Source organism: Poecilia latipinna, unplaced genomic scaffold (assembly GCF_001443285.1).
Source record: "Poecilia latipinna isolate Pla-1442-1.1 unplaced genomic scaffold, P_latipinna-1.0 Scaffold1160, whole genome shotgun sequence".
NCBI classification, from domain to species: domain Eukaryota; kingdom Metazoa; phylum Chordata; class Actinopteri; order Cyprinodontiformes; family Poeciliidae; genus Poecilia; species Poecilia latipinna.
This window is the reverse complement of record NW_015113776.1, coordinates 282,141-296,300: the sequence shown is the minus strand read 5'-3', so window position 1 is coordinate 296,300 and position 14,160 is coordinate 282,141. Positions and strand designations below refer to the sequence as shown.

Sequence of the window (14,160 nt, the reverse complement as noted above, 5' to 3'; positions counted from 1 at the left end):
AAACACAACCTCAGATAAAATATGCTTGCAAGTCTGTACAGGCATTTTTGGATCATCATCTCCATTAGACTTTAACTAGACCAATCAGAAAGCTTCACTTTTAGAGACATTTAGATGTGGGCTTGCCAGGGTGTCTTGGATTTCATTCTGCAAACTATAATCATTCAACAATTATAGTAAGTTTTCTCGATGCTAAATCAGAGGCTTCACCAGACCATCTAACTTCTAACACCTTTATTTGACCATAGCATAATGCTAATGTTTATGCTAGCTGCAATGAAAAACACATCTTCCTTAAGAGCTGTATTTTTGTCAACTTAAGTCAACAGAATCTATTTCCAAGTGATTAAGATGTGATTCAGGTCTTTTTATGTTCATGGTCAGCAGAATGTTTTGACAAAATATATTTAATTGATTTATTGATTCTATAGGCCTGCCAGTTATCAGACCGGGTGGAGGTGGTGAAACTAAACAAAACATGTAGCTAGTCACTGTTACGTCATGATTTAACAATTGCAGGTACTTTCCCACATAGAAACAAATCAACTTTTTTTCCAACATAAAAGGGGTATTATGTAGAATCAACATTTTTCAACATTCCTGGAGTGTTGTTTTGGTTCGTGAATGTTTGATAATGCTTTAATTTGCCTTGGCAGCCATTCGAGTGAAAAGTTATTTGATTCTCTGAAACATTTACATGTGAGAACAGAAGCGGGAACAGAAGAAAGCTGTAAGAGGGGACAAACTTTTTCACAGCACTATCTTGGTCTGATAACCAGGATCTGATTTAACAGAATGTTGATGCACTATGACCACTGAAATGCATCAGAAAATCTGGACCAGCTGTTACAGGAAGTGGTGCCTAAACCTACCAGCCTTGCAAGCAGGTAAAAACCCATTACATAAACTCATTTGCAGTTTTGCATGGCAGCCTGGTGAACCGTTTATGAGTTGAAACACTTTATGTTTCAACTCGTAAACGTTCAGCTAAGTGCTTTCTCATCATCTTGCTTGTACCTCGGTGTCTTTGCACATCGTAAATCGAAATTTTAAAGAGTAGGTCAACAACCCAAAGGCCTGTTCAGGTGAGGTGAAACTTACAAGTAAATTACTGTTCCAGTGCAAAGGCAGTGTAATAATATTTAGTTACTTTTTTTTTTTCCTTTTTTTACTAACGACAACCTGCATCTCTGCCCTGGAGTTTATTTTACAGAAATCTAAATATATATTTTAGTTTTTAGTTTGCGTTTTGTTGCAAGGCAGTATTTTGTTGCTGGTTTGTAACAAAATGCTGCATTCCATTGTAGAGAAAAATAGAGATACAGCGCAATTAATGGCAATTTAAAGAGACAGACTTACCTAATGGTCATGTGTTTGGATGGAGAAAGAAGGAGAACATGCAAACTCCATCCAGTAAGACACCAGGCTTGGATTTGGACCCACAACCTTCTTGTTGCAACCAGCTGTTGGTGCAAAATGTTGATATTTTGCATGAAGTCATGGTAAAACACCCCGATTCTTGTGTCCGTAAGGTGTCAAAATGTGAGAAAGTTTGGGAGGTATGAATACTGTAGCAGTAAGGCTTGCATCAATGTTTCTAATCTTGTGTGTTCACTCCTGGGTTCCCAATATGAAATCTGTCTGCAGACGAGGTTTTGCCTTTCTGGAATCACAGTAATGAGGGTCCAGCCTTGATGCCATGCTCACAGTTCATGCCAGAGGTCAGAAGCTGCCACTGGACAATTTTGTTTAATGGGTCTGTAGCTGCAGGAAGAGCTGTGACTCACAAGGACATAATGGAGATTTTGCAGTAAAGAAAACACTGGTTAGCCTGCAGCTGGATGCCTGCAGGCCAACAGGGAATCAACAGCTGAGACTCATATTGGAAAATGACCAAGATGTAATGATTATCAATAACAGAAACAGAAAACCATGTTAGAAATGCTCCTCGTTTCTGTGTGTCAGCTTTCAAAGTGGCTTTACGACTTAATTGGTATGCCTGGCTGCAATTTAATTTGAAGTAATTATTTGAGACTGAAAACTTCAGTGCATATGTTACACTTTTAAACAAGATTGAAACAAACAACATCACTGGTACTGAGACCAAAAATCGTAGTTTGCCGTTTGTCAGAGAAAATCAAGAAACCATGTGATAAGAACAAGCTAAAAATTACGACTGTTGTCTTTGTATATCTTAATTTAGCAAGCCACATAATCAACTCGGCAAGAAAGCTGCCATTCAATTTGCATGTGGTACATTTTACTCATACATTTGAATATTTCAGAGACGTGAGTGTAACCATGCACTTTTCTGAATCTGCTTTTCACATGCAAAATGTCAGGAGTCTGAAACATCTCAGTTATGTGGGGAAGTCCGCAAAGTTTCCCCATTTCCACTTCATCTGGGTAATGACGTTGTTTAAAGAGACTCCGTGAAAAAAACTGCAGCAGAGTGGTTTTATAGGGTCTTGAAGCCTCAATAAAGCACCAACCACGTGATATTGAATCCTGTCATAACTTGTTTGAGAGGAAGAGCAGGGATAACTTGCTCATTTACAGCATAACTGTAAATGACTGAAATTTGATTGTAGGTGTTTGTTTTTGGGTCCTTTAACAGAAAAAATAACCAAAATAAACATTCAACTCAACATAAAGATGGCGCTCCAGAAACAAATTCAAACTTCTACGATCCTCTTAGAACCTTAGACATGAATCCTATTGATTTTCTCCAAACTGCATGATGCCAATTAGTAAAAGATAATCTGTGAAGTCTAAGAGAGCATTTCATGCATGACACTGACATGATCGGATGGTGTCTAACAGGAGACATTAAACAAATAAGAGGCCCTTTTTTGTAAATTAAGAATGAAAAACCTTTTCCGTTTGGTTTTCTTGAACAGTGAGGGCTCATAAAGCTTCTCGTGCTATTTCCTCTTTTCCATTGCCAAACCTCGCCTCATTCTGAATAATGACATCTGCTCCAATGACCGGAAAGCTTTATGACTACTCCCTTAATTTCATTTCATCATTCTGTGTGTGTTCGATTGTTTTGAATGGATCAGACGTAGAAAGCTTAATGGTTCAATAGAGAAGTAAAAAATTTCTTTTTTTTTTGCACGTGTTAACCTAAAATGTTCAATCTAATACATGTGACGGCCTAAAAGGCAATTTATTATATCATTAGGCTTTTTTTCATTTCTTTTGAATTTCTTTTTATTCTGATAGGCCAAATTCTGTATTAAAGTGTTATGGATTAATTGATGCATTGATCGACTGAGGCTTTCAGCACTCCAATTTATGAAGGGAGGATTTATGCAGGCTCAGTCCCAGCTGACTTGACTGACCTGTTTATTGAAAGTAGAGCTATTTCTGTCCCAGCTCAAAGGGAGGAATTTAAGATTAGCCAAGATTTATTAGTCAGTAGCAGGTTGGCGCATGCATAGGTTAAATTTGAGGGTTGCTTTAAGTTGAAAATGTACTTTTATGTGCTTTTAAATGTATTTTGTAAGCAAAGAAATAATCATGAAATATTATTTTACTTGTTCAGGTATTATAACCAGAGATGTTTCTTTTAATATTTGGGAATAACCCGCCCAAAAAAAATAAAAATAAGCACTCAAATGCAATAAAATATGAACATAACTGCCTTCAAAGCATCCTCAACAAATCGCGGCTTCATCTCACTCTGACGCACAACGCATTAGGGAACCACTTACTGGAAACCAGCGACTCCAAAGGTCATCAAACTTGACCACGGTCAATATTTCACTTGACATTTGTCTTTTTGCGTCATGATGATCCGTTTCCTTTTTCCTTTTCAACATAAAACAAATCCAACTCAGTTCTTTGAACCAACAAACTTTGCTTCTTTCAGAGTTGACTTCCCTGAAATAAGAACTGAGGTTTGATAGCAAACAATTCAGTTTTTCTCACAGCTAAAATTAACAACTGCATTCTTTAGAAACTTTGAACCAACTGACGTTGGGAGCATCAATCTTAGTTTGAACCAGATTAATTTTAATAACAAAACTCTCTTGTGATGCACACCAATGACTGGAATTAGGGAGTTTGATGATTTATGTCACTGGTCTGCCAAACAGAGCTGTAGTGGTACATGTAGTCCCTCAGGGATTAAAATGTTTCTACAAAAAACCTTTAATGTGAACAGAGTTCACATGAATTTTCTGGTAAAACCTAATGGACTTAAAGGGCTAATAGTGTGTTTTTTATGATTTAAACTTAAATCAATGTCTTTGCTATGTTCTTAATAACTCAATAATAACTGTGGAGTTATAAACTGCACACCAGTAAAGGAAGTTGTGGCAAAAGGTGGAGATGACACCAGCTGTACCGGGGGCTTTCTTTAACTTTATGGTGTCTTGAAACGGTACAGAAGTGGAAGGCAAAGGGTCTCGCTTCACACATTTTAAACAAACTCATATATTTGGTAAACATTTGAATAAAGGCCTCTGTAGTCAGAAAGTGCCAAATAAAATCCAGTGTGACCTAAAGAAGTTAAGCTATATTGGTTGCGCACTCCAGTAATCTGGCCCTTTCAAATGTTATAAAAGTTTTAACAGAAAAATAACTGTTTATCTGCATTTGCAAATTTATTAGCATTTTTGATTTGGAAAATGTACTTTTTATTATTAGTTTCTTATGTCCATTTCTTTATTTAAGTACGTATGGTTCAGTGGCTCCACCTATTGGTGAAAAATAATGAAAAGCCAAATAGCTACTTCAAACCAATTTGAGATTGCAAGACTGGAAAATTAATTTTCACAGGCGCTCTCCATCCGGTCCAACTGAGCCTGGGCGCCAGTCTCCAAAGCTGGTAGACGTATCCCATAAAACTTGTAGGTGTATTAACAGATGCAAGTACAGTTTTGATCTTTAAAATATTTATTCATGTGGGTTACATTTAAAGGCACACCACACTTTTAAAAAATTCAGCGGTTTTTGCGTTTGTTTTAAATAGTTTCCCGTTAAAAATGATGCTTTTCTGTAAAATCAGAAAAAATATATATATATTGTGTTTGCACTGTCAAAAAACATAAAAAAAAAAAAGTTAAAGTAGTTCAAATAGTTTGCCAAACAATATACATTTTGGTATATTAAAAAAAAGAGAGAACTTTGATAAAACTTAGAAATCATCTTTTGCGTTAACATTGGAAAACTAGGAAACATTTAAGGGATGGTGGGGGCTTTTCATGAAGAGGGGAGGGTTCGGGTGGAGGAGGTGTGTTTGGGGGGAGTGGTGCTGAATGAACAGCTCCTCTTCATCATAAAACAAGCAGAGGGCTCCGCTGCTCCGCCAGAGCCGCCACAGCCATGAGCCAGCCTCTCCGCCCGACCTGCAGCCCCGCGCTGCCTCTCCGCCCGCGCCCCTGACCCCGCACCGCGACCGCACCACACCACCGACCATGAAGAGGCAGAACGTGCGGACCCTCGCCCTCATCATCTGCACTTTCACCTACCTGATCGTGGGCGCCGCGATCTTTGACGCGCTGGAGTCTCAGGAGGAGACAACCGAGAAGGAGACGCTGGACATGAGGAAGCAGGAGCTGCTCAGCACCTTCAACCTCTCCAAAGATGACTTTGACCTGCTGGAGAAGGTGGTGCTGCAGCTGAAACCGCACAAAGCCGGCGTGCAGTGGAAATTCGCAGGTTCCTTTTATTTTGCCATCACGGTGATCACGACCATAGGTAAGACTGCGGCTCCCCTAAGGAAACTTACAGACGTTTTTATTTTATTTTATTTTTTACCTATCTTACTTTTCTCTTCAGAGCGCTTTTCTTCCAAGGTCAAATCACTACAGGGGGTTTATAGATGCTGCTGAATGCTCGAACCTGTTGCGTCTAACTTTTCCTGCATGTTGGAAATCAGTGATAACAAAGCTCTGCGGGGGTGAAGAGGGATTTCAGCCACATTGGCAGATGACGGCGGAAATCAAAGCCACATGGGAAAATTTTTATTGAGTAAAGAATTCACATCTGGGTCCCTTCAGTGTTTTTAAATAAGATAGAGAAATAGGTACAATTGTTCTTATTGTACAGACTTTTTTTAAAAAAAAGATCTGAACTGAACTCTAGCCAACACAAAATAGTCTTTATTTATCCTACACTGATAAATAATTGCAGGTAGCACAGAATGATGGATTTAACAAACTTAGCCTCATTCAATATGTTTTCTGCGTTAAACATGTCTCTGTTGCTGGAGCCGACAGAAGGACTCTTTTCATCTGCATAAGCCAAGGTTATTAAGAGTTGATACTTGAGGAAACTTGAGGCGTCGTTGGCGTGTTCTGTTGTGTTGTGCTCTCATTATTTCTGCCCCAGAAGATTCATGTGCAGCAGCACGAGGCGTTCAGATGCACGTGAAACTCTGCATTTTGTTTTTCTGTTTCAGTGCCGAATGCAGCTGACCTACAAGTCTAAGGTTATTACTGATGGAAAGTTATGTCAAAGTGAAAGGAAGTTTATAAAGATTAGGGGCAATTAATGGATCAAATAATTCTTGAGGACTTTTCTTGAAAAAAGGTTTGTCTCCAGAAAATTGTTGATCATTTAAGCTTTATAAACACATGTAAAAATCAAATGTCATAGTAAAAAAACAGCTTGACAGGTTGAGCTGTAGCTCTGTAAATATTGCCTTGTCAGAATATCCTAACATTCACTATCAATGTGGAATAGATGTGCAAAATGGTTCCTACTAACAGAAGTTGCATAGAAGTTTTTTTTTTTTAAGTTTGAGTGCAAAACATTTACTGAATTTGGCTTTAATATTTTTAATAAATGATGAAAATGGCACATTGCTGGCAATGTCCTGGTCCTAACAGCTCTGGAAAAAATTAAGAGACATCTTAAGATGATCTGATTTTACTTTTCATAGGTTTATGTTTGAGTAAAATGAGCATTGTTCTTCTATTCTATGAACTACTGACAATATGTCTCTGAAATTCAAGCAAAGATTTTGTACATATTTGCAGAAAATAAGAAATGGTCAAAATACCGAAAAAGATGCAGTGCTTTCAGACCTCAAATTATGCAAAGAAAACAAGTTCATGTTCATTTAGAAACAACAACACTAATGTTTTAACTCAGGACGAGTTCAGAAATCAATATTTGGTGGAATAACTAGGAGGTTTTCATTGGGGTTCAGTGCAGTGGACTCTTCATTTTCTCCAGAGCTGTTCCTGAAAAGCAACATACCCACTCATGATGCAACAGGACACTGTGAACTTCAACCTGCATGCTTGAAATTCTCACAAGTTGATGATCCACAAAAAAGTTTCCTTTATTCCTCCCAATTAAACCAACTTAGGTGCTTTCAGTGTCAACATACAAACTAAACAGCCCTTTGTGTATTTAATTCTTAAAATTTTGGATAATAGGATGAATATGAATGTCTAGAATCTCAAGCAACAATTTTTCATACTCTAATTACTTGATTTCTTATCTGATAAATAACATCAAATCTAACACTTCCTTTAACTTTTAATGTCTGTGTATATACTCTTGTAGAAGAAAACAAAACAATAAAGTTGTCAAATCACAGTATAACAATTAGTAAAATTATATTTCAGTGAGAACCCTAGAAACAATGATTTTTGAGACATTATATATTTACATCTATCTTTACATGTTTTTGGTTTTATTATAGAGATTATCTGAAAACAGCTTCATCGAACAACAATCTAAATCATTTTTGTTCTGGAATGACTAAATGAGGCTTTTAAACCTTAAAGAAATCAAGCACAAATGAAAGGCTAGAGGAAACAGAATCGTATTAGTTGCTGCTGCTTCAGTGGCAAATTGAGGTATTTTGTATTTAAGACAGGGCAGATTGGGTCGGTGATGAGAGTGATTCTTCTCTTCAGTTGTTTTTCAGCCAGGTTTCCGTGATTAGGGCTCCAGTGCTCATTTATTCTCACTCCTCTTCTGTCATTTTAACAATTTCAATATTGCCCCTTTCCAATGTTTTACTCCACAAACTCCATTAACTCACTGGTTTCTTTTTCTTTCTTTTTTTTTTTCAAGATTCAGTGTTAAAAGAAATGTGTTATGGAAGCAGAGATTATGTTAAACTGAACTGTGTAACATTTTAAGCTATCCCTCATTTGTTTATATTTTTGCTTCTAGTCTTTTAAAGTGACTTTGAGCAACGTTTTCTTTTTGTCGTTTTTACTTTTCTGTTCACTTTATACAAACAAAATGAACTATTTATGCCTGCCTGGCTCTAAATTCAACACTGCAATCTTTTTTTAGTAGTAAAAGAAAATATTGAATTTTCAGTCTTTGTCACTGTTTTATTCAATTGGTTTTAATAGCTCTCTGTGAACATGTGATATATACTAAATTTTCCACCGTTTGACATGCATGAAATAGTTTTTTAATAACTTTGAGGTGATACAAGACTCTTAGTAAAAGTATTCAGTGCAATAGGAGGATTTTTTTTTTAAGTATTCATACCACTTGTACTTTTTCTTGCTGTGTCACATAACAAACACAAACTACAGTGTGTTCTACTGGGATTTTCAGGAATAGTATATGTGGGAGGAAAATAATTGATGGTTTTCAAACATTTTTTAACAATAGTTTATTAAAATTTTAAATCCAGCGCTCCTGAGTTATGATTTTCTAGACCCGACTTTTACAATTTCTATTTTAAGGTGTGCAAGTTTGGCACATACATAGACTACAGTTTTTGCGTATTATTCTTTGCAAATAGCTCGAGCTCAGGTTAGATTTTTCAAGTCTTGCCACAGATTCACTATTGGGTTTCAGGCTGGACGAGTTGGGTTATTTTAAACCCTTTCATGCATGAATTATGATCCTTTGTGTTAGGATTTTTTTCCATTTTTTTTTTATTTTCTTAAGGCATAAAAAAGAGGTAGGAAAAAAAATTGTAAAAATAATATTTTATTTTTTTAGGTGATCAATTGTAATTTTCTCCAAATACAAAGTTGTTATTGAAAAAAATACATCAGTAGTATTGTTCTCTAGGGGTTATCTGATGTCACAATATGTTTTTTTACCTGCAAGAGTAGTCTACAGTAGAAGGAGAGACCGGGTCGGCCATATTGGATTTGACAAAAATAATTTCTTGCATTTGCATCTGATGGCCAGTAGTTGATAGTATTATGATGCATTAGTGTCCATTTCAGTGGTCTACGTGCATCTGTAACATAAAAATCCACAAAAAGCACAAGAAAATGACTTTTAGACAGCTGTCCACTGTAGCGTCCACTATGCATGAAAGGGTTAATTCATGAATACGTTTTGATTTAAGCCTTTCTATGGTAGTATGGCAGTTCTGGCTGTATGTTTTAAGTCATTATTGGTGGGAGAAGAACTATAGCCCCAGCTGCAAGTCTTTCATAGTTTATCTCAACAAGGATTCCCTTGTATTCGGTTGGATCCGTCTTCCCAGTAGTTAAACACTTCTGCTCCTTTCACTAATTTTTGCTTACTCCCATCTAATTTCATTATATCATGTTACTTTCCTGTTTTTCCTGTAATATTTTCTTGTTATGCTCTGGCTTCCTGTGGTGTTTGCAAGTTTTTTCATTAAATGTTCAATATGATCCACGCTCCCATTTCGTCTGCATTTTGGTCCATCCACAAACTCACATCAATTTCAGGTTGTTCTTATTTTCTCAGCTCATATTCTTCCTTATGCTGGTGTTTTTCCTATATGGTTTGTGGCAAACAGTTCCTTTTGGCTGTTTTCTTGCCTTTGTTTTTTATATGACCAGTAGTTACTCATTAAAAAGATTTTCCTACCTTGGCTCAGGATCTCTGCGACTCCTCTAGAATAATCAAAAACCCCTATTTATTCTTCTATAAATATTGTTCTCTTCTTTGAGCCATGTGTTCAAAAGTTTGCAGTTGAATCATAATATTTTCATTTTCAGATTTACCTGTGCTCTGAGAGATATTCAAAGCTTGGAATACTACTTTATATCCTCACACTTTTTAAATTTCTCCATAAATTTCTGTTCCTTACTCCTCATGATGCCGTTTCTTATCTAATGGTCTCTAACAAACCTCTGAGGCTTTCACAGAACACCTGGATTTATGCTCAGATTAAATTACACACAGATGGACTATTTACTAATTAGATCAGAGTTTTGAAGGCAGTTGGTTACAATGGATTTGATCTAGGGTTTTTTCTCTCTCTCTTTTCACTTTTCCTGTGAAAAAATGTTTAACAATATTTACCTTTTAAAGCATAAATCTGCATCACAGCAAGGAGAGAACATAAAGTACCTCCCTCATTGAAAGCTGCAGGCCCGTTCTATTATGTAGTTCCTATTTGTTTGGAAGCTGCTCGTATCAGGACTTCCTATCTGACTTTTCCCTCCTGTATTTGGTGACCGGTGCAGTTGTCGGTCATGACCTGTGACTAGTGACTGTATCAGATGCAGGAAGCTAATTGCACACTAACCGAAACCCGGGTGTCCGTGTTCACATTCTGTAATTTTGAGCCCTGCAGATGGCAGAAACACAGTGATTGGCGTTTCAGTCTGCCATTAAGTATTAATGACAACACCAGAGCTGTCTTGTTTCACTACAGTCCTGGCGCACAACAGCAACACTGTGGATACTACACTGGTAACACAATATCAAGCAACCATGGCCTACAGTAATGGCCTCACATAAACGAAATGAGCATTATCATTTCCCGGCAAATTCGGGTGGAGAACGCAAACCCTGACCGCACCGTGCTCTACTCTTGATTAAACGTATGTGCCGAGTCAAACCGCAATCAGTAATTAGACAACACTTTCCGCAGAAGAAAGGATGAGGCGGAGGGCAGAGTGTCCTCTTACGCACCATCAGGGGTTGGATTTAAGTGATGCGAGACGCACAAAAAGGGGAAAAAAGAGAGAGCTTTGAGCAAGCTGAGTTCGGGAAGCGGGTGTAATAAGATTCTGGGGCTCTGGGGGGGTGTGTCTGCATCACAGTGGTTGTCACCCTCCTCCAGGGGTGAACGTCTTGTCACTGCCATGATCGTCTGTTGCATACAGAGGACAAATTCCCAGCACACAGTGTTTTATAATAAGACATGTCACATGTCCTTTGTGTTATCTGATGTGCTGTTTGACATGTGACGAGGACACGAACTTGCAGTTGCGAGAGGTGAGGAGCAATTGTTTTGTTTTCCATGAGCCGGTTTTTATTTAAACATGTGTTGACCTTAAAATAACGCAGTCTTTGTGTGACAAGGAATATGATATCACAGAATGTTTATGGAAGACGAATAAAAGTATTGGACCACCCGGACTGCACAAATATATTTCCTCATGATGCTGTAGAATAATGCATGAAGAGAAGTTGTACAGTTTCTGGTTCTTAAAGATTAGCTTAAAAGTACACAAAGAAAAAGAAAGTTTGTTGATTGTTCTTTTTTTTTTCTTCATCTTCCTTATCCTAAATCTGCTCATTTTCTTCTTGTTGACCAAGTTATAGGCTGTCACCAAATTTAAGCTAAAAATCCAGTCATTTAGACTATTTAGAAGAGCTGAAGCCTCCAATTAATAAAAAACACCCACTAAATACAGAGTAAGCGTAATTTTCTGATGGGAGCGTACAGATGGGAAGAGGGAGCGTTGTTTACCGCTAGCTGTTGTCAGCAGGTTGTTGAGTTTCCTAAGTTGTAACTATTCTTTGTTACTCAAAGAAAACCACATCTTGTAACTATAAACTAATGAGATTGTTCAGTCTGTTTATTCACCAGATGTTGGCATTTGCATGTCTTTTTAGGATCCCATTTTGCCCCAAATGCCAAAGTTATTTTTATTTTTATTTTACAGCTTTGTTCTTACCAGCTTTGCACAACTACACACAGCAAATTCAAAAATGTTAGATTTCCAGCGTAGGTGTTGTATGTTAAAAATACAGTGTTAATTCAACAACATGAGTGTTATGTTCCAAACACTCATGTTGTCATGTTCCAAAGAGTTAAACGAAAAGCAATCCAGTCCAGTGTTGATTTCTAAATTAACACCAACAGTAACTCAGTCTGGTTTTGATTTAGAAATCAACATCAGACAGATCCTCCCACAATTTTAACATATTTGTGGCATCACTTCAGGGAAGGATCTACAGGTAGGGTGAGGAGTTACAGCAGGCAACTGGAATGGACCTACAGGGGGCCCAGATGGGAGGCAGAACATGCCTTTATGGATCCAATTTTTTTTTTATTACATCTGACGAGAACTGTAACAGCCCTCTCCTGTTGAAAACTTTGTACAATACCCAGTAGATTACATAGTAGGGTGCCCCATAGTTGACTCATGGTTGCTAAAAACCTTACCAGACTCACTGATTTTAGTGACATAGTGGGTGTAAAATATTGAATAAAATGTTGTGCTACATGACTGGCTTTATTTTCACTCTTATATTTAACTTTATGACACACAAAACTGCAAATGAATCGTCCTTATTGTCTCCATGTGAATTCTGAGTAAAGCTTGTCACCAACGTCATCAACAGTCACTTGGCAACAAATGGCAAACTAGCTAGAGCATTTCTACGGACTACGTTAACATGTTTTGAATTTGTGTTGTTTCATCATTAGTGACCAGTAGCCTGATGTTTCTGTTCTTCTCTTGGTGTGTTGTACTTCCTGTCAGATGGACTTCAAAATGACAAAGTCGCTCTTTGTGGTGGTGAAACTTGTGGCACATCTAAAAACTGCCAAAATGTTTTGTCTTTGTTAGTGTGTCATGTTGGTGACTGAAGCCTGTTATGATGACTTCAACACATTTCTCCAGACAGGTTGGCATGACTTTTAATGCTGTCCAAAAATTTTTCTATAAGCTGACTAATTTCTTTAGTAATTATTTCTGACTTTTTTATGCTTTATCTTGTAAACCGGTTGGGCAGAGTAATTTGAATGAATATGAAGGTGACACACGCAGGTGAGTCTGATTAGTTTTGTTCACACTTCTTTTTAAAATATTTATTTATTATCCTAATGTCTCTGTTATATTTCCTGTTTTTCCTTCCAGGCTGGAAGTCTTCCTCCTTCATGTTGGCGAAAACAAGAGCAGCACCAAAGACACTTTACCATCAATGATCACAAGACCATCCATGGCTGCTTCCAATGAACTTTCAAAGCACACTTCACCTTCAGTGCAAAGTACCATGAATGAATGACCTTTGTTGTATATTGCTGTCAGTGATGTTTTGAAATAAAAGTAGATTATATACTGCAACTGGTGTAGCTGTTTTTGTAGATTCAAGTGGCATCTAATGTCTTTTAAAATAAATTTGGGGATTATTGATGGCCAGTAGTTTCTGAAAAAAAAAAGGTTTTAATTGCTCTAGTGACTTTTATTTGGTAGTAAATTGACAAAAAGTCGGTAATGAAAGAAGGGGAAGACCGGGAAGTGAACCCACAGCCGCATTGAAAACTAGAGCCTCCATATGTGGGTTGTGCTTAACCCCTGCACCACCACAGTACACCCTGCCCGTAGAATTTCAAAACTCATATTTCTATGTAAATATATACTTTACACTGTTCTGTGTTACATCATAGTGTTAACTATTGACAAAATACACTAGTGTTGAGTAAGTCAAGACTGATGTGTGTTTAATTTCAACTACTGTGAGTGTTTCAACTATATCACAAATAACACTTTCAAAAGCGTAATTTCGACACTATCCAGAGTGGACCAATATGGACACTTTCAAAATGTTAAATTTAACCAGGGGAGAAAGTAGGCGGGTACGGTCGGGTACTGCGTACCCCTAAAAGATTTAGCGGGGCGTACGGAGTACCTGCAAGAAAAGGGAGAGGCTGTATGATCTAAAAAATCAATGGGTTCACTGTGGAGCCGTGAGTGTACCCACTAATCAGCCGTGACTGATTATTTTTTCATGAACAATCCTAAACGCGACTTAATCAGTTAAAAAATAGCTTTATTCCCATTTCATATTGTTTCTGAACTGTTCGTGCTTTGCTAGAGCAGGGGTGCAATACGTCGATCGCGATCTCGGCGGTTGGTGACAAACTGAATGCCGCCAGGACGCTGAGACCAACACGTCCTCCTCTGGCTCGCTTAAAACGTTCGTAACTTTATTAAACAAAAAGAAAAAAAAAAAAAAAAAAAAAAAAAAATGTTTTTAAATTAATGACCCAAAAACAGA

General features: G+C 37.4%; 1 protein-coding gene across 1 annotated transcript in view; it reads left to right on the top strand.

Annotated features, from left to right (window-relative positions):
* Nucleotides 1-5,286: 5,286 nt before the first annotated feature.
* kcnk3a (potassium channel, subfamily K, member 3a) overlaps nt 5,287-14,160 on the top strand; it is a 39,307-nt gene continuing 30,433 nt past the window's right edge. Inside the window, exon 1 of the mRNA XM_015053119.1 lies at nt 5,287-5,706. Coding sequence (XP_014908605.1) covers nt 5,424-5,706 — 283 coding nt within the window. The 5' untranslated portion in view covers nt 5,287-5,423. The remainder of the gene's footprint in view (nt 5,707-14,160) is intronic.